Source organism: Alexandromys fortis, unplaced genomic scaffold (genome assembly GCF_014885135.2).
Source record: "Alexandromys fortis isolate MF-2015 unplaced genomic scaffold, M_Fortis_MF-2015_v1.1 scaffold_5, whole genome shotgun sequence".
In the NCBI taxonomy this organism is placed as follows: domain Eukaryota; kingdom Metazoa; phylum Chordata; class Mammalia; order Rodentia; family Cricetidae; genus Alexandromys; species Alexandromys fortis.
In genome coordinates, this window is record NW_026067924.1 from 24,653,319 (window position 1) to 24,671,422 (window position 18,104).

Here is an 18,104-nt window from a genome sequence, read left to right on the forward strand (position 1 = left end):
AGGGGAACTTCCTTGTGGTCTGTAATTGACAGGGATGTTCCCCTGCTTTCTTTCCGGTGGGTGGGTCTCCAGAGGGGCAGTTAAAGTGTCAAAGTATCAAAGGTTGCTAGGCAGACTCCCTATATAAGCAGCTACAGCTCAGAGCTCGGAGCTCCTTGCTTCCTGCTCTCCCTTTAACCAAGAGGCTCCAATAAAGCGTGATTTGGGAAGAATCCTCGTCTGGTGGCTGTTCTTTCCTGCTGGTCAGGGAGTTCGCCGCAGCCGGAGACTATGGGGGATATTTCTCATTCAAGTCACCACATCTATGTCTTGTAAACAAGGCTCGCTCAACTGTAACACTTTTTGGAACATCTCTGATCTCCATGCAAGTCAGCCCTCTTTCTGTATGTTTATACAGCGAGGTTACGTCTGGTTATTACAATGTATTACAGTCTTCAGGGTGCTTGCCTCTCTGATTCCAAAGGTTCCATATAATTTTATGGTTCTGTTTTCCTAACCTTGAACAGCAACCAGTGCCTTGCCATTCAGTGAATCTCTATCATATTGGAGAAAGGATTAATCTTACAAAGACATCACTTAAACCATTTTAGGAGGATCTTAGCTGAGTGAGGTGTTTCTGAATTTCCCTGAGGGCTGGACATGTCATCTGTCTAAAAGCTGTGTGCATGCCGCTGAGGTTCTGAAAGCAGCCGAACACATCCTTTGGCTTGCCTTGGTTATGTGCGGGAATTTGCAGTCATTGCTAGTGTTTCCAAAAATGTTAGTTCCTCTCCTGTTTTCAAGGCTCTTCTTGAGCCCGTCTTGCCATTATGCTTCATGCTTTCCTAACACACTTCTGTTACTGTTGAATGCAGGCTTCCCTCGTACAATATCATTCCGTTACTTCTTCTTCTTTTTTTTTTTTTTTAGATAGGGTTTCTCTGTAGCTTTGGAGCCTGTCCTGGCACTAGCTCTTGTAGACCAGGCTGGCCTAGAATCCGTTACTTCTAATATGATGTCTGTTTACTATTCTTTTGTCCTTTCTCACCTAAATCTTACCTAGTTCTCTCGTTAGCATCATGATGAGTTTTATTGACTCTTCTTATCTTCACTGATCTCTTTTTGTATTTCATAGGCAAACATTTTTTTTTTGAAATTTATTTTGTGTGTATTTGTGTGTGGAATCTGTGGGTGTGGTGTTGCGCATACATCCAGTAGCCGCAGAGGCAAGAAGAGAGCATTAGAACACCTGGAGCTAGAGTTATAGATGTGCACAAAACAAAAAAGAACACAAGTGCACACCACAGAGCCACTTTTCAACTTCAGATGGACTTTTTTTTTTTTTTTTTTTTTGGTTTTTCGAGACAGGGTTTCTCTGTGGTTTTGGAGCCTGTCCTGGAACTAGCTCTTGTAGACCAGGCTGGTCTTGAACTCACAGAGATCCGCCTGCCTCTGCCTCCCGAGTGCTGGGATTAAAGGCATGCGCCACCACTGCCCGGCCTGGACATAATTTTTAATCAGTGATCTAAGATTTCATCTTCATCCCTAGAGTTGTAGAAAATTCACTCAATAATTCCACTCTAGAATGCCAAAGCCTGTTTGGAATTAATTTGAATATAGGCTAATTCTTCTGTTGACTTACAGTATTTAGCAAGAATCAGAGTAGGAAATGATAGCCACCATTTAACTTACATCTGTCTAACGTACTTTCATACTCTCTCTCTTTTAGTCTTATAAGACTGAGATGTAGATATATTCTTGTTGCATGGATGAGAATTGTGAAAATTGTAAGCTTAGAAATGTTTGATCTGGGACTAAACCCAAAGTCAGTATGTGAGCTGAGGAACCTGCCTTTATCTGGCACAAGGAACTGTCTGTGAAGAGACGAATCCATAATAGGATGTCTATTTTTATTTTACATTTTAGTACACAGATAATCTGATAATAAAGTACTATTGAATTCTTGTTCAAATATTTAAAATCTTTTTTTGACATTGTGTTTATCCTTTAGGCATCGGGCTGTCAATCTTTTTCTTCAGGGATATGAAAAGTCTTGGATTGAAACGGAGGAGCATTACTTTGAGGATAAATTGATTGAAGATTTAGCGGTAAGTTTTTCCTAATGGGGTTATAGCATGAAAGAGGATTGAAAGAAAAGTGTTACACAGCACATTGGACTTGGGAAACTTTTTCATTTCAACTGTTGCTGCATTTGATGTTTATGACAACCCCCCGTTTTATTTTCTAAAATATATAGCTATCACTATCAAAAATTGAGAATATAAAATAAAAAACATGAATTATTTTATTAACTAACTGTGGTTCAGTTAGTCTCTTAGACTCTTTCTCAAAGCCCTATCCACATTAAAGCCAAGGTGAAAATCTAAAAGAAATTATTCATACCAAGTAAGTTAAAGACTAAAAAACTTTGCTGATTGTCAAAGGTAAACATGTCAGAGGTGATATCTACAGGTCCTCTCTTACACACTAGGTCAGAAGGTGACATCCACAGGTCCTCTCTCTCTCTCTCACACACACACTAGGTCAGAAGGTGACATCCACAGGTCCTTTCTCTCTCACACACAAACACTAGGTCAGAAGGTGACATCCACAGGTCTTCTCTCTCTCTCTCAGACACCCACTAGGTCAGAAGGTGACATCCACAGATCCCTCTCTCTCTCACACACCCACTAGGTCAGAAGGTGACATCCACAGGTCCTCTCTCTCTCACACACCCACTAGGTCAGAAGGTGACATCCACAGAACCCTCTCTCTCTCACACACCCACTAGGTCAGAAGGTGACATCCATACGAGTCTTCTCACAGATCTGGAAGCATCACATGATCTCTTCTGTGCCACAGCAATCTGTATCTCTCTTTTCTAACATTAAATGTGGTCCATCTTTCCACTCACGTTTTTCTCTCTCTTATTATTCCCCACTAACAAAACTATATCATCCTATAACTATAGAAGAGCCATCTATCTGGCTCAGTCAGATAATGAGGTATTTCTCAATAAATGGAGTGGACATGGAGGAGGAGGAAGTTGGGTTAAGCATGGTACTCAGCAGGTAAAACCTCCATCTGACAGTACTAGGGTGGCCCTTCTGATGGGCATTACACCATGGAGGACTGAGGAACTTCAACATCTCTTATAAACTAAGCTACTACTTTAAACCATCTTTCCAAATGAATTTTTAAAGCACAGGTCCCGCAGAAGTCTGTGGAGTTCCTGGAGATGTTAAGATTTCCAAGTTAAATGTCTCTTATATTGAAATCACTTTTTAATTTACAAATTGTCAGGAGCTAATAATAAATACAACACAGTAGTAAAATCTTAACTCTGAGTGCCCTTCCCATCTGTTTCAAACAGACAGTGTTGCCCAAATTGACTTCCAGCTCTCTATTGGGCCAAGGACAGCCTTGAACTTCCAGTTCTTCTGTCTCCACTCTCATGAGTTGGGATTCTGTGCTGGGAATCCAACCCAGGTCTTCACGTGCGCTAGGCAAAAACTCTACCAAGGGAGCCCCAGCCTTAACCCTATTACTGGTTCTCTAATGAATTGTACTTGTCTTTACAATCAAAGCAGCCATAGAATATTTAGGCATCTCATACAATTTTGACTACTAATCACATCAACATTCGTAACCCGGTTAAGAATCTCCTTTGAAATAAAAGAAAATCATGTGAAACGGGTAAAAATGTCTCTAGAAATACAAAATCCATTAAATTATTTGGGAAAATCAGAATCAATCAATTCTGCCAGCAACAAAAATGTTTAATAATTTTGTCAATGATGAAGATTTATCTAATGTTATTTTTGTTTTAAAAGTAAATAAAATGAAAAATGTGTACATACTCAGTCACTAATCCATTTTGTAGCTTTTGTCTATCATTTTTAAGTCAAGAAAATATTTTATATGATAAAATATTCTTGTGTAGACTTAATTGTCATATATAATGTAACAACATTTTATTATTATAAAATTTTATTTTTTACCCTGGCTGAAGCTTAACTCTCCTCTGTTCCAAATATTCTTTCTGTTGGTTTTAAGTCTTGCTGGGAAGAATAGTGTTTTCTTTTTAAATTTTATGAGTTATTTTTGTTCAGCTGTTTTTTGATCCAAGAGTTAAAATGCTTCTGCTTTAAATCAGTAGTATAGTAATCATTATACTTGTTAGATTTTTATCTGTATTGTATTATATATTATATAGGCACAAAACACAGCACATATCATATGCTGATTCCTGGCGCTTGCTGATCAGTAAAACTAGTCTAATCAGTGAGCTGCAGGTTCAAGAGAGACCCTGTCTCAAAAGCTGAAGCGGATAGCTTCTAAAAAATGATAACACCTGAGGCTAACATCTGGCTTCCACGCACACACCCATGCATACATATGTGCATTCACATATGCACCCCTCCCCTACAAAATTATATATTATGCAAAGCACACATCTGCATGCACACAACATAATCCTTCCTATTGTTCCTGGATTGGGGAAACACATTTTCTTGCTTTGGTTTTTACTTATTGAAACACTGTCTTGCTGTGTAGCACAGGCTGGCTTTAAATTTGCAATCCCCCTGGTCTTCCTGTCTCTGTTTCTTAAGGGCTGGGGTTGTAGATATAAGCCACTATGCTGGTCTTAAATATTTGTTTTAAATGAGAAATGTTATATATTTTTTTATATTTATCTGCTTCCCCCTCTCCCCCAGAAACCAGGTGCTGAACCTGCAGAAGAAGACGAAGCCACGAAAAGAGTTGATCCTCTCCACCAGCTCATTCTTCTCTTTAGCCGCACGGCCTTGACGGAGAAATGGTATGGGGGTGGGGGGGGTTAATAGCAGTCCTAGGAGACACTGATAAAAAAAATCCACATCTAAGTCTTGTTTGTCATTTATTTATGTCTCAGTTACATCCTGTTCTTGTCAAGAGAGGGAGTGATTCATCAGTGTTATCTGTCTGACATAAACCCATAGATCAGCATTCATTCATTTTGGGGGGGTGGGTCGGGGGAGCTTTAAACCCTACCAGTGAGGAGCTGGAAAGATGGTTAGTCAGCAAAATAATTGCCTTGCAATTATGAGGACCTGAGTTCTTTTCCTTAATTCACACAAAAAGTCAGATACGGTGGTGGTGTGTGTATGCAAACCCAACACTGGGGAAGGAGAAACAGCAGGCTGATTCCTGGGGTTAGCTGTCCAGCAAACCTGAACTGCTCAGTGAGTTCCAGGGTTCAGTGAGAGACCCTATCTCAAAAGCCAAAGTGGATGGCTTCTAAGAAGTGATAACAGCTGAGGGTGACCTCTGACCTACACACACACACACACACACACACACACACACACACACACACATCCCTCTCCCCAAAAGAACTATCAAAAAATTCTGGGATTTCTTATTTCTGTGTTAGGCTGATTTTATTGATCTTGAATCTTACAAAAGGTTTTCTTTTATCAAGCAGTGTCAAAAATAAAATAACTCATAGCAAACAAAATTCATTGCTGAGAATGCATGGAAACCCTTGAGTGGCCTTCGGTGTCCCTTTAGAGGGTATCTCCCACTTCAGTGAGGCTTAGGAAGCCATTAAGTACTGGGTGAGGCCTTTGGTAGCATCTCTCAGATCTTTTTCAGGGATTTTGCCCACCTTTCTTGCCTTCTCTCTTGGTTCTATAAATGCACCGAAGCTTCAGAAAGCAAACTCCTGTCGGGTTACACAACAAATTCCATCCCAGAAGCTCCAGGGAAGATGCCATATCTTCGTCCTCCTACTGGGGGCACTCAAGGGTATTGGCTCTGTGGGAGGGACGTCCTCAAGGTTGTAGAACCTTATTTCCTGCCCCAGGTCTTAACCTTTCTCTTCAGACCTCGGGAGATCATTTAATTATCAGTACATATCCACATGCATCTTCTCACAGATCCAAAAGCACCAAGAGATCTCTTTGTGTGCCACAGCAATCTGTATCTCTCTTTCTGAACATTGAATGTGGTCCATCCTTCCACTCACGTTTTCTCTCTCTTATTATTCCCCACTAACAAAACCATCTCATCTTATAAGCATAGAACAACTGTCTGTCTGGCCTGGTCAGGTAATGAGGTCGTTCTCATATGTGACGTTGGGACCTACTATGATATGTTTATAAATGTTGGTCACTCTTTGATAGAAACTTGATTGTTCACACAGTAATAGTTTCCATACTTCCATAGAAATAGAATAGTGAATATATTTAGTCCTGCTTTGAACTTTGAAAGTCATCATTCTTCTGGCCATCTTATTATTTTTAACTGTGACATTTTAGCTTGCCGAGTCTTTCCTTAAATGTCACTATCACCGTGCTGTCAGAAGCTCTGTGCCACCTCAGTTTGCTTTTGCTTCCTTTTTCTTCCCAGTTTGTAGTTTGAAGAAAGTTAGTCATTCCATTTGTGTGCATTTGCATGTATGTCATAGGCCAGCTTTGTTCTCAAACTTGAAGGACTCTGCTATACAGTTGGGGGTGGGGGTTGAAATCTGCTGAAGCTCTTGACAGTGTTTGCTTTCTGATTGTAAAATGGTTTGTTTTTGAATGCTACTATTACCTAAGTTTTGTGTTCATTTTATTGTAAGAAGAGAATATGTGTTGAGAAGCAGCAGTTCCTTTATATGGGTACGTTTTTCTACATATGACGAGCCTTCTACTTAATTATTGATCTTTCCCCCCTTGTTTTCATAGCAAACTGGAGGAAGATTTTCTATATATGGCATATGCAGATATTATGGCAAAGGTAAATATAAATCTTGATTTTAATATTTAACAAAACTGAGCTAATTTTACTTATTAGATGGTAAGAATCTACATAAAAGATACTATTAAATCTTATAAACATGAAGTGCATAGATCTCCAACTTTGCACTGCTTTCAGGAATTTCTGCTCTGGCTTCCTGGATCGCTCAAGATCATTTTCTATTTAGTGCTTTATGAGTGGGGAATTCGCTAGGTTCCCATATGTTCTTTCATTTAGCTCACACTCATTAGACATCAAGGTCCTGGAGATAACAAGATGAAAAACGTTTACATTATGTTCTTGGAGAGCTTAACATCTGACGGGCAACAGGAGTCAAATGAGGGGCTAGAGAGGTGGCTCAGCAGTTAAGCTCACTTGTGATTCTTCCAGGGGTCCTGAGTTCAGTCCCCAGTCCCCTCATTCTACCAGGCAGCTCGCAACCACCTGTAACTCAAGTGCTAGAAGATCCAGCACCCACTTTTGCCTTCTGTGGCTCCTGCATGCACATATGCACATATATTTGTACATGCACATACATATAAATAAAAGATAAAGCAAGTCTTTAAAAAGTTGAATCACTTACATTAACACTGCTAATTAGGGCTTAGAGAGATGGCTCTCTGGTTAAGAGCACTTGCTGCTTTTGCTGAAGTCTGGAGTTCATTTCTCAGCACCCACTCAGGTGGTTCACAAGAGCCCATAACTCCAGTTCCAGGTTATCCAACACCCTCTTCTGGCCTCCAGTGGTATCTGCATGCACATGTTATACACACATGTAGATGCACACTCATACATATAAACAGAAATTTAAAACCTGGTAATTAAATGGTAGAGGAACTATTGAGGGTATTGTGGATAAGTTACTTAGGCAGTGGTGAGGCTTCTTGGGAGTCCTTAACTGTGGAAGGGCCAATACTAAATAGGATAGCAGTATTTGCTGCTATTTCATTTGCCTTGCTTAGCAAGAATAGATACATATACAAAATGGGAGTCCCATTTCTTTTGAGATTTCAACCTTGGGTACCATGCTGACAAGAGAGCCGTAGAGTAATCAAGGTGTTGATTGAAGAGGAAAAAGGACATATCAAATCCTAGACATGTTAGGGATAACCTCTCATGTGGAGGTGTATTATAGTTTGATAAGAAAGGTAGACACTTATATTAATCTGTATTATTCCCTTAAGAACCCATATGCTCTTTTTTATGGTCAATATAAAAAAGAACAAACATTAGATACAAGTAACTTACCAAGTCATGCTAGCTACTGACTGACAGCCTCAGGATGTAATCGAGCACTCTGCCTCCCGAGCTCATGCCTCCACCTTCCTTCCCTCCTCCCTTTGAGTTCTGTTCCTAGCCACTATCTTCTCCTCTGCCTTCTCAAAGTCTGAGAACTGAGAATTAGCTAAGGATATTCTGGAGGCCCAGTAGGTCAAGTTGTGTATGTTTTACGTGTAAATAATAATCTTGTTAAAAAATGTACTGCTTCCTTCATTGGATGAAGAATGATACAAATGAACTTAAAGGGATTAGAAGAATCTTGCTAATGCGATGCATTACTGCAATCAATGCATTACTGCTTTGTGTTAATTTAAAGAAGATCAGCTGTGTGCATCTGTGGTCATTAATACATGTAATGGCAGGCTACAGAAGTAAGGGTGGTTCCCTGCACTGAAGGCTCGCACTTGGGTTTGAATGAGTCAAGTGCACAGACAGGTAGTTTGTTAAGAGTAAGATCCTTCATATGAACCACATAAACACCTCTGCTGCAGATGAAATTGGCCATCTGTTCTTTGAACTTTGCAATAGGCAAATCTCATAAATATAGTTTTGTTTTGGCTCACCTGTTCACTGGTGGTGTCATCTATGTTTTATATCTACTAGTTTCCATAGTGCTTCAATATTTCAAGAAACATTGACACACATCACTTGGAGTTTCTGTTAAACAGACATCTTGCATTTTTCTCCCTCATCATAGTCTCCTCTACTTTTTTTTCTCTCTCAAATCAGAGTTGTCACGATGAGGAAGACGATGACGGTGAAGAAGAAGTGAAGAGCTTTGAAGTAAGATGGATCTTTCTAGAATTGCCTTTTCTCCATTTGGAGACATTGTTTCATGGCTTATAATGGACTTTTATGTTTCTTGCTTCATGGCTTATTGCAGCTTATTGTATCTAGGAACTGCATGTCAGAGCTGGATGGACAGACCTCAGTCCTAATGTTTGCTAAGATAAGAGCAAGGAGCACAGAGCAGTTGAATACTACAGTAAAGCCCATATGTCCAGAATGAGTGCACCTGGCAGCCCACAGAAATGAGACCACTTCAAATTACTCGCATCTCAGAGATGCTGTGGTCTGTAATTGCCAATAGACACATGAGGAAAATACCCATTGAAGAGCAACATGGCATCAAGTTTTCAATGATTCTGTTGGTTTTGGATATTGTCATTTCTGAATCAATTGGTCTCCTCCTGACTTCTGCCCAATTAGGTCACTCATTTGGTACACATATGTAAGTGGTTGCCATGGTGCAGTTTGCTTGCATGAAGTAGAGGCCGCATCTTTTCTAGGATAGATTCCATTTCATGATTATTTTCTCAATCATTCTCAACTTTTAAATACTGCCTATTGTTTGAACTACTGCTTAATGTTACTTAGCATTAAAGGAAGTTCATTTCATTCCCACTTTGCTTATAGTGTCCTTTTGCTTCCTTAGGAGACTAGCTAGCTGTTGTTATCTACCAATTTCTGATTTACTGTAATTTTTTTTAAGAAAGAGAAATAAGGTAGAAGAAAATGGAGAGTAGGTTTTTCCTATTAGTTATATATATATATATATATATATATATATATATATATATGGACTTTGAGCTAGAAGTCTGGAAAAATATGAGTAGCCAGCAATGAGTCCTTAATTCACGGTGGAAACGCAACATATAAAACCAAGGAATGAACTTAGACTATTCCATGACACTTCCAGAAATAATCATTGTGACCCTCTCTGCAGCATTGAAGTCAGTGTATTAAAAACAAACAACTAAACAAAAGAGCAACCTAATTTGAAAATGACCCATGACTATTGCTGGCTGAGCGAAATGCCCTACGTTTAATTTCCTATACAATCCTTGCTAACATAAGCGAATTCTAGTCTTGAGTCCACCCTTGCTGTAAGGGGCAGGTAACGTAGAACAGCCCTGAGCAGCAAATGACACTGTTTTCCTTTGCGGGTTATCCGTTGTCTCCAGAGCAGCTGTTCATTGCTATTTTGCTTCTTGTCCTCATCCTTCCTTAAGGTCACAGGATCCCAACGCAGCAAGGTAAAGACATGTGTATGTGTGTATCTGTCTGGGTCTGAGTTTCAGTTGCTTGTGGCATTTACTTGTATTGGACCCAAAGTCTTGGACTCTTTTGTAAGAAAAGATCTTCAGAATCATTCTGAGAGTTTGTAGTGCTTAGTAACCCTCCCTTGGTTTATTCTTCTTGCCATTTAAATGACTCGTGATTTGAAATTTTGTCCTCCATGCTAACTCTGAGCTGCATACGGTGCTGGATGAGTTTGGCCATCTAGTGGATAAACTTATAACTGGAGACTGTCCTGTACAGAAAGGGCCTGGGCCTCATCACTTTAAACATTTCTGATATCTGTTTCCTTATATAAAGCAGACATGGTCAGCGGTATTACTGGCGAAGTTAGTGAGGTTGGCGGTTTCTTTTCTTTTTTTTTTTTTTCCTTTTGTTGGTCCTTTAATTGGTACCTGGGGTATAGGTATCATAATTTTAACATTGATTTTTGGCAATTCATTAAAAGAAAAGGACTCTAGATGACTATTTCTGCCTCTTGTCATTATAAATATTTCATCTGGAAATTCTGCAAATAGGAGACATTTTGACCTAGAATTGCAAGATGTTTTTACTTTGTATGTTTTCTGTGAAGTTTGAATTTTATTTCCTTGAGGACATTTTTACAGGAAAGTTGATCATAAATATCCCGGGGAAGCAATATATCCCGGGGAAGCAATGCTCTTAATGGCTTTATTTATTTATTTATTTATTTATTTATTTGTGTGTGACTGGTATGAAGCCTCTATTTACAAGAAACAAATTGCAATGCTTTTAGCTGACTGGAATATATTGTTCCTATTACACATCAGGATCATTGTAATTTTAAAAATCCAAGTGGATGAAAATATCAGCTCCAGTCTCATAGACAACATAGTGCATGGCATATAATGGACATCACACTTAAAAACAAAGTAAACTTCCATAAGAGATAGCAGTGACTCCAATAATAACTTCTTACATTTTGATTTTCACTTTAGGTAGAGCGCCTCTGAATTGTTAAATGATAGAAACAGGAAGGAACCTTCAAACGTTACCCAAACACTTGGTTTTCTGGTTAGCACAGGTTTCATGACTGCGAGTCCACTGATAGCTGTACCAGGAGGAGTGGATAGGATGGAGCAGGATGAGGAGTATCTAGTCAAACAAATTATTTGGAGGACTGAATACAGTTTTAGGGAGATCTAAAAAAAATGAAATAGATTTCCAAGTTCAAAGTTAGAGGATTTGGGGTTGTTCCTGGGAAGGGCTAGCCTGACAGATGTGGTGTTCAGAGTGTAGGATGTGGGTCAAGACAGGGAAAAGAATCAGCCACAGCACAGAGCTCAGGTAGAGGGAAAGGAAGGATGCCTTCAGGGCTAGAGGGATGGTCAAGTTCATCTGACAGTGGAACCTGATTGTTAATCCCCAAGTAGGAGAAGTGGACCAGCAGCTTTGACCAGCCCAGCCCGAGACAGAAGTTGCTGTGCATTCATGAGTAAAACAGTAACCCATGTTTGGGATTTTCACTTCCATACTGGTAGTTTTATGGTTTCTATGTGATTTGGGAGATTTATGCCTACTTCAGTAACATGCTGCTCTTTGAAAAATGCATGCTATATGCGTAAGTGCTATTACATTTTCTCAGAGTTTAAAAATAGGTTGTATGCAATTCTTCACCTATAAAAACCATTTACTCTGAGGTTGGCTGTGTGAGGCTACAAAAATGGGCAAAAGTTTAAACACACAAATGACTGATTACTTTCCTTATCCATTTAGTGATCCATCAGATTGTTTATGTGGAGATGCCCCGTTGGTTGACAGAATTTCTGTGTAATCTAATTTGTGGAATTTTTCTTGTAAGTCAAAATGACTGAAGTATTATTTGGCAGTTTCAATAACTCATAGAATAAATTATGTTACGTAAGCTTGGAAAGAGCACAAAGTATGTGGGATCGGAGTTTTATCCCAGTCCCTGGTGGCTTGTTAAAACTGAACAGTTTTTACTCAAGTTCTTTGTGACATAGTTAGCAAAGACATCAAAAAGAGCACAGAAATAGCTATGCCTTAAGAAATGTGGTATTATAAGAAAATTCCCTGGGTTGGAGAGATGGCTCAGAGGTTAAAGCACTGGCTGCTCTTCCAGAGGTCCTGAGTTCAATTCCCAGCAACCACATGGTAGCTCCAACCAACCATTTGTAATGAGATCTGGTGCCCTCTTCTGGCCTACAGGCATTCATGCAGGCAGGCATTGTGTACATAATAAATAAATAAATCTTAAAAAAAAAAAAGAGAGAGAAAAATAAAATTTCCCAGTGGCTAATTTAAGAAAATTTAAAAAAAATCACAGAAAATAGCAAATGGGGACCAAAGTGCCAACTAGTTTTCTTCTCTGTGCACCACCTGTGTGTTTTATTGGTGTGGTCCTGCTGAAGCTAATCTGATTTAACAATCAAGTTTAACTTACCAGTTTCCTGCTTCTTCTATAATATAATATAAAACTGTTGGCTTTGCCCACTTAATACCACAATAGTAGAAACCTTAATTATTCTTTTTTAGATCTGTGCATACTTTAATATTAAAATAATAAAAAAGACAATTAAATGTCAGGAAGTGGCCAGCATTAATTAAAAAGGGAGAAAGTATTGTTTCAGGTACTCAGCAAGTCAACTATTACAGCTGAATGCTTTATTGACCTTCTCAGATTTACCAAACTCCATGGAAACATTATTCAAATGGCTGGTGATATGACTTTAAGACAATGTGGGCTTGAGAGCCGGAACTCACTGGTTAAGAGGGCATACTGCTCCTCGTACCGCAGAGGACCCCAGTTAGGTTCCCAGCATGCACATAGGGCAGTTCACGACCGCGTGTGGCTTCAGCTCCCGAGTATCTGACCCCCTCTTCTGTTCTCCACGAGCAGATCCATCGTGTGCTCATGGTTAAATAAAGTCTTCATTTGAAAAGCTGATTCACTGAGCACTGCTCGATGGAAATACAGTTTCATAACCCACAGGAAATCTGAGTTGGTGAGGGCGGAGTGGTAACGGAGGAGGGTAGAACACGGGCTTCTCTTCTGGCTGCTTTTCTCATGTTCCAAGTAGGTTCCACCCCATTTCTATTCCTTCCTGAGTTCCAATTCAATTATAAAGGCTCTCAGGTATCTCTGAGGTCCGGATTTTTTTTTTTTTGCACTTTAGATTCAGTGCAATTTTTTGAGTCTTACTATTAAAATTTCCTGTGGCTGAGCTGGCATTCTGGTAAGGGTTTAGAAGTTCCTGTTTGCTTTCCCCTGGATGTACGTCAGAAGTAGCTAAAGCTGTGCCTTTTGTGATGCAGTGTTCATACCAGTGCTCTTTTTTTAAAAAATTAATTAATTAAAGATTTCTGTCTCTTCCCCACCGCCGCCTCCCCTTTCCCGCCCCCTTATCATGGTTAACAACATGACACAAAGGATGAGGGAATCAGTTGAGAGCCAGACTGTTGAATGGGATAATAGATAGCATTTCCCAACGATAACATAACATATGCTAGGACCCAATGAAGACCTAATTTTTGAAGAGCTCCATGTTTTCTTAGTTTTGAAAAACTAAATTGGATATAAGATATTCTTCCCCAAGTAACTACATAATTTGAACTCTGAGTAGGTTTATTTAGCGGCAAGAACCTAAGAGTTAGACACAGAATTATGGCTTTAAAATGTCGATCTAGCGATTCCTTTATCAAGTAGATTAGAAATCTTGAACTCTTACCATGGAAGTCTCACACTTCTGGAATACAGACTAAAGCATCACTAATGAATCCTAGATGACCAAGGGCTGAGGAGTTTGATGGAATACTGATGCAGTCTGCCAATGTCATTTATCAACCTGGTGATCCCATACATTGTGTTGCTAGCCTGAGTTTCCTGGTAAACAGAAACCACAAGCTTGTGTGCTAACATGTCATTTGGTTTGGGAGTATCACAGGTCCAGGGAAATAAGAGTTAGAGAAAATGAAAAATGATAGAGGGAAGAAAGGAAGTACAAGAAGTAACCATAGCGACTGAACAGTACTATTGCTGTCTAGTGGTGGGATGCTCCAAAGAGGCTATGTGCAGATGGGTCAGTGGCTCCTGCAGGATGGGAAAAAGGATGAGTATTTTCAATGTTTCTTTGGTAAGAGCAGTTTATTTTTCTATGCCTCCTAGTATTTACTGATTCTTCAAGCCAACCACCAGGAAATCGTGTTAGCCCCAGGTTGTTCAGAGCCCAGCACTGAAACCTGACTGTCTTTGTCATGCAGGGGTTTCCTTGGTGTGTGCTTGTAGTGGTAGCATCCAGATTTTATAATCACAGTCACTTCTAGAGCCTTCAGGGCTCAGAACCAAGCTCAAGGTTTTGAGAGAGGAGTTTTTAGGAGGATGTAGGATGCCAACCTCATATGAGGAAGCTCCTGGGAAGCACGGTCATTTATATTATGTATAATACATCTATATGAATACAGGGCACTTATGCAACTGTGTAGAGGCCATCTACTTAAAGTTAGAATGGTCTGTTTTAGTAATTTAACTTCATGTCTAAGCTTTTAAAAAATAATCTTGGATAAAGTTTTTCCTTGACTGAGTTTGTAGAACAAATAAGAAAGAACAGACTCAATGAGAGCATAGACACTTGGATGAAACACCTGTGTTTGAATCCCAACTACACTACCTACATGTGTGAGCTGATTCCTCAACTTTTCTGTCTACAAAATGGGACAAATTAAGATATTACTGTACACAGGCATTTTAGGCATTAAATTAATCACTATATGTAACGCTGCCAATCATATGGCTATCTCTGCAAGGGTTTGGTGTTATTGCTGTGTTTTATAGATTTTCCTTTATCTAAAGAAAATCACAAAAGTTCAAGGGGAGACCTTTCACAGCAAAGTGAACCCAGAGCTGGCTATACAGTGCCAGATACCCGAGTGCACCCCTGGGTTCTAGGTGGTCTTCAGCAGATCACGCTGCCTGCTCTGAGTCTCACTTCTTAGAATGAAGACACTTACTCTGGAAATCTGAGGGTTATGTCTATTTTCTGAGTTTTCTGTTTGTACATACATGTTCTTTTTATTTCTGAGGACAGTTTCACAATTGCTAACAGCAAAGTATTTGGTCAAGGCAGCAGCAAATTTTGATTATTCTTTATCTGAGTACTTAGAGAAGATTGAGGAGAAAATAAATTTCTCTTGGTATGAATAAAAATATTTCCCAGTAAAATATTGCATAGAAAATTTAATACTTAGCTTCAGTATATACATATGTACATTGAATTTCATCATATGATGCTTAATGCATCATGTAGCTGTATGACAGAGAGGTAAAATATTGCACACCACAGAGGAAAAAATTCCAGCAATAAATTCAGTCCACAAACCAAACCCATGCAGTATCTTGCCAGTGTGCTGTGACTATCAGCACATTGGTTCCAAGCTTTCTAGAAGCCAACTTGTAATTTCAATACTTGTTAATTAGATCAATAAAAAGAAAGTCTTCTTTAAATAGAAACAGAATTTGTTTAAATTCAATGATATAGTGAAATCTATTCCCTGGGGACAAGTTGTGACATAAGGAAAAATGTCCTCAGCAATTCTGTCAAGGTAATTAAGGTTGTGTGTGCCATCTGAGGATAGATTCCATGCAAGGATGGAAGGAATCTGTACATCCCTAAGGTAACCTGTAGAAAATTCCTTCTTGAAGCTAAAGGGATACCCTCAGTTAGGAACTGCTGCATTGAGAACAGCCATTTGTCCAGAATTAGTCTGTTTTAGAATTAAGAGCCATAGCTGAGAACTGAGAACCATGAAAATCCTAGTTATAGAGCTGTGATCACTAAAATAATCAAATAATGAGTCAATGCTGAAAGTATTTTAACTCCCTATTTCCCACAAATTGATATGGCATCCTATATTTTTTCTCATGGCTCTGACAAGAGCAATCTGTGGAAGGAAGGGTTTGTTTTGCCTCACAGTTGAAGGGCATAGTCTGTCATGAAGGTCAGGCTTGGCAGCTTGTGCACTCAGGAAGCCAAAAGAGGCAAATGCTGGTGCTCATCTCATTTGCTTCTTGTTATTCAATTTGAGCCCCCACCTTTGGATGATGCTATCTACATTCAGGGTGTGCCTCCCCTCCTCAGTTAAACCCTTTGGTACACTTCCCATAGATCTAACCATGGCTTTATATTCTTAGTGGTCAACATATTTTCCTTTTGTCACGCTTGGTCTGTGTGGTACTTTCTTTCTGTATTCAAGACTTTTTAAACAAAACCAAGTAGGAAATGAAGGTAGTTTTAAGTCAGTTTTATGCTCAAGATAAGACATGGCTTAATATTGCCAATTTAGTCTTGACTTTAGAATCGTTCTTCCCTAGTTTTTTTGTTTTATTTTGTTTTTGATTTTTCAAACAAAAAAACAGAGAAAAAAGCGTTTCTCTGTGTAACTTTGGAGCCTGTCCTAAACCTTACTCTGAAGACCAGGCTGGCCTCAAACTCACAGAGATCCAGCTGCCTCTGCCTCCCCAGTGCTGGGATGAAGGGTGAGCGCCACCCCTGCCCTGTCTCTTTGGCCCATGAATGAACCTTTTTTTTTTTTTTTTTTTTTTTTTTTTTGTGGTGGAGAATAAATTCTACTGGCTAGACCTGCTAGGAACTCTTTCAACCGAGTTGGTTGTATTGTTTAACATATCTGTTCTAAATCAGTTCTAAAAATGCTGAATCAAGGGGGAACATTATTAACCCCCAAATCCAGGTAGAAATGATATTGGAAGAAGTGAACAGTGAAATCACTCTGTCATAAATCTACCCTTAGAGCTTCTGGCATACAGGCCAGAGCATCCCTTCTGGCTCAGTGTTTGTCTTGTCTCACTATGTTGGTGAGGCTTTAACTTAACCTTTTATTTCAGCAAAATATGCTTTGAATTAAAACATACGCCTATTCTTTTTTTGTTTTTATTAAACAGAGAGCCATAGAAATTGTGTCCATCCCATAGAGAAGTAGGATTCTGTGAAATTGTTGCAATGTTTGAAAGTTCAGGCATAAAGAGAATGAAAGGTAGAGAATATCAAACAGACTAAAATGTCCCATCTGATAATTATGATTTATTTACCTTAATACAGTGCTGAATTCCCGTCTGGCTTCATGCTGAAAGTAACTAAATATGCTTCCACAGTGCCCTAGTCGCTAATCGTTCCAACTAGAAGGGATCACTCGCAATATTTCAAGTTAGGATCACACCTACATGGGACCCTAGTGTCACACTATCTAATCCTGTCTGATATTCATTCAAATTTTCTTGAACACTTCCAAATTCCTATACATCATGTATAATATGCTAGATATTTGCTATTTTGTGGTTACAACAGGCTTCCATCCTCATATAAACACTACAAGCTTTTTGTTAAGAAATTGGAAAGCATGTATCGTTAAGTAAAGTTATATTCTTCTAAGTGGTTTTTGTTTTTAAATAAAGCAGAAGTCAGCTCTATAAAAGGGCCAAGCTAAAGCTGGAAAAGAACAGAATGAGCTGCAGAATAGAACAAGACTCTTGTGGTGCTTTTCTTTCATTTATTTTGGCTTGTTTGCGTTATAAACCAAGGCATCTCTCTGCTCTTCAATCCCTTTGTCTTCATCACCTGCTTTGTCCAACTGATCTTTAGCTTCCATCTTTCCATTTAGTTGTTAGTAATTGTGATACATTCCACCTCACCTTGTATTTTAAGATGCAAAAAAAAAAAAAAAACCAAAATCAAACAAACAAACAAAAAAGATACCAAAGGATAATCTGCAGTTGGAACACTACTAAGTGAAGAGAGGTGTTCTCAAGAAGAATTCGTTTTCTGGAAAGTTCTCTTTGCTTATATTGTAGAAACTGTCTCATCCTATTTAAAGAGGAACACATGAAGACTTTATCGGAATCTTGGAAATATGAAGAAGACAGTCAACTCAGCTGAGTTCTTTGTTTGGATTCCTAGGCTGCAGATCAGTTGACCGCAGCCTCCGCTGTCCCCATATCAAGGCCACTG

At 39.1% G+C, this 18,104-nt stretch overlaps 1 protein-coding gene across 1 annotated transcript in view; it reads left to right on the forward strand.

Annotated features, from left to right (window-relative positions):
• The window catches only part of Ryr2 (ryanodine receptor 2), a 551,701-nt gene that overhangs the window by 462,307 nt on the left and 71,290 nt on the right, over positions 1–18,104 (forward strand). Inside the window, exons 77-80 of the mRNA XM_050142326.1 lie at positions 1,991–2,087; positions 4,698–4,801; positions 6,693–6,744; positions 8,755–8,808. Of these exons, the coding sequence (XP_049998283.1) occupies positions 1,991–2,087; positions 4,698–4,801; positions 6,693–6,744; positions 8,755–8,808 (307 nt within the window). The remainder of the gene's footprint in view (positions 1–1,990; positions 2,088–4,697; positions 4,802–6,692; positions 6,745–8,754; positions 8,809–18,104) is intronic.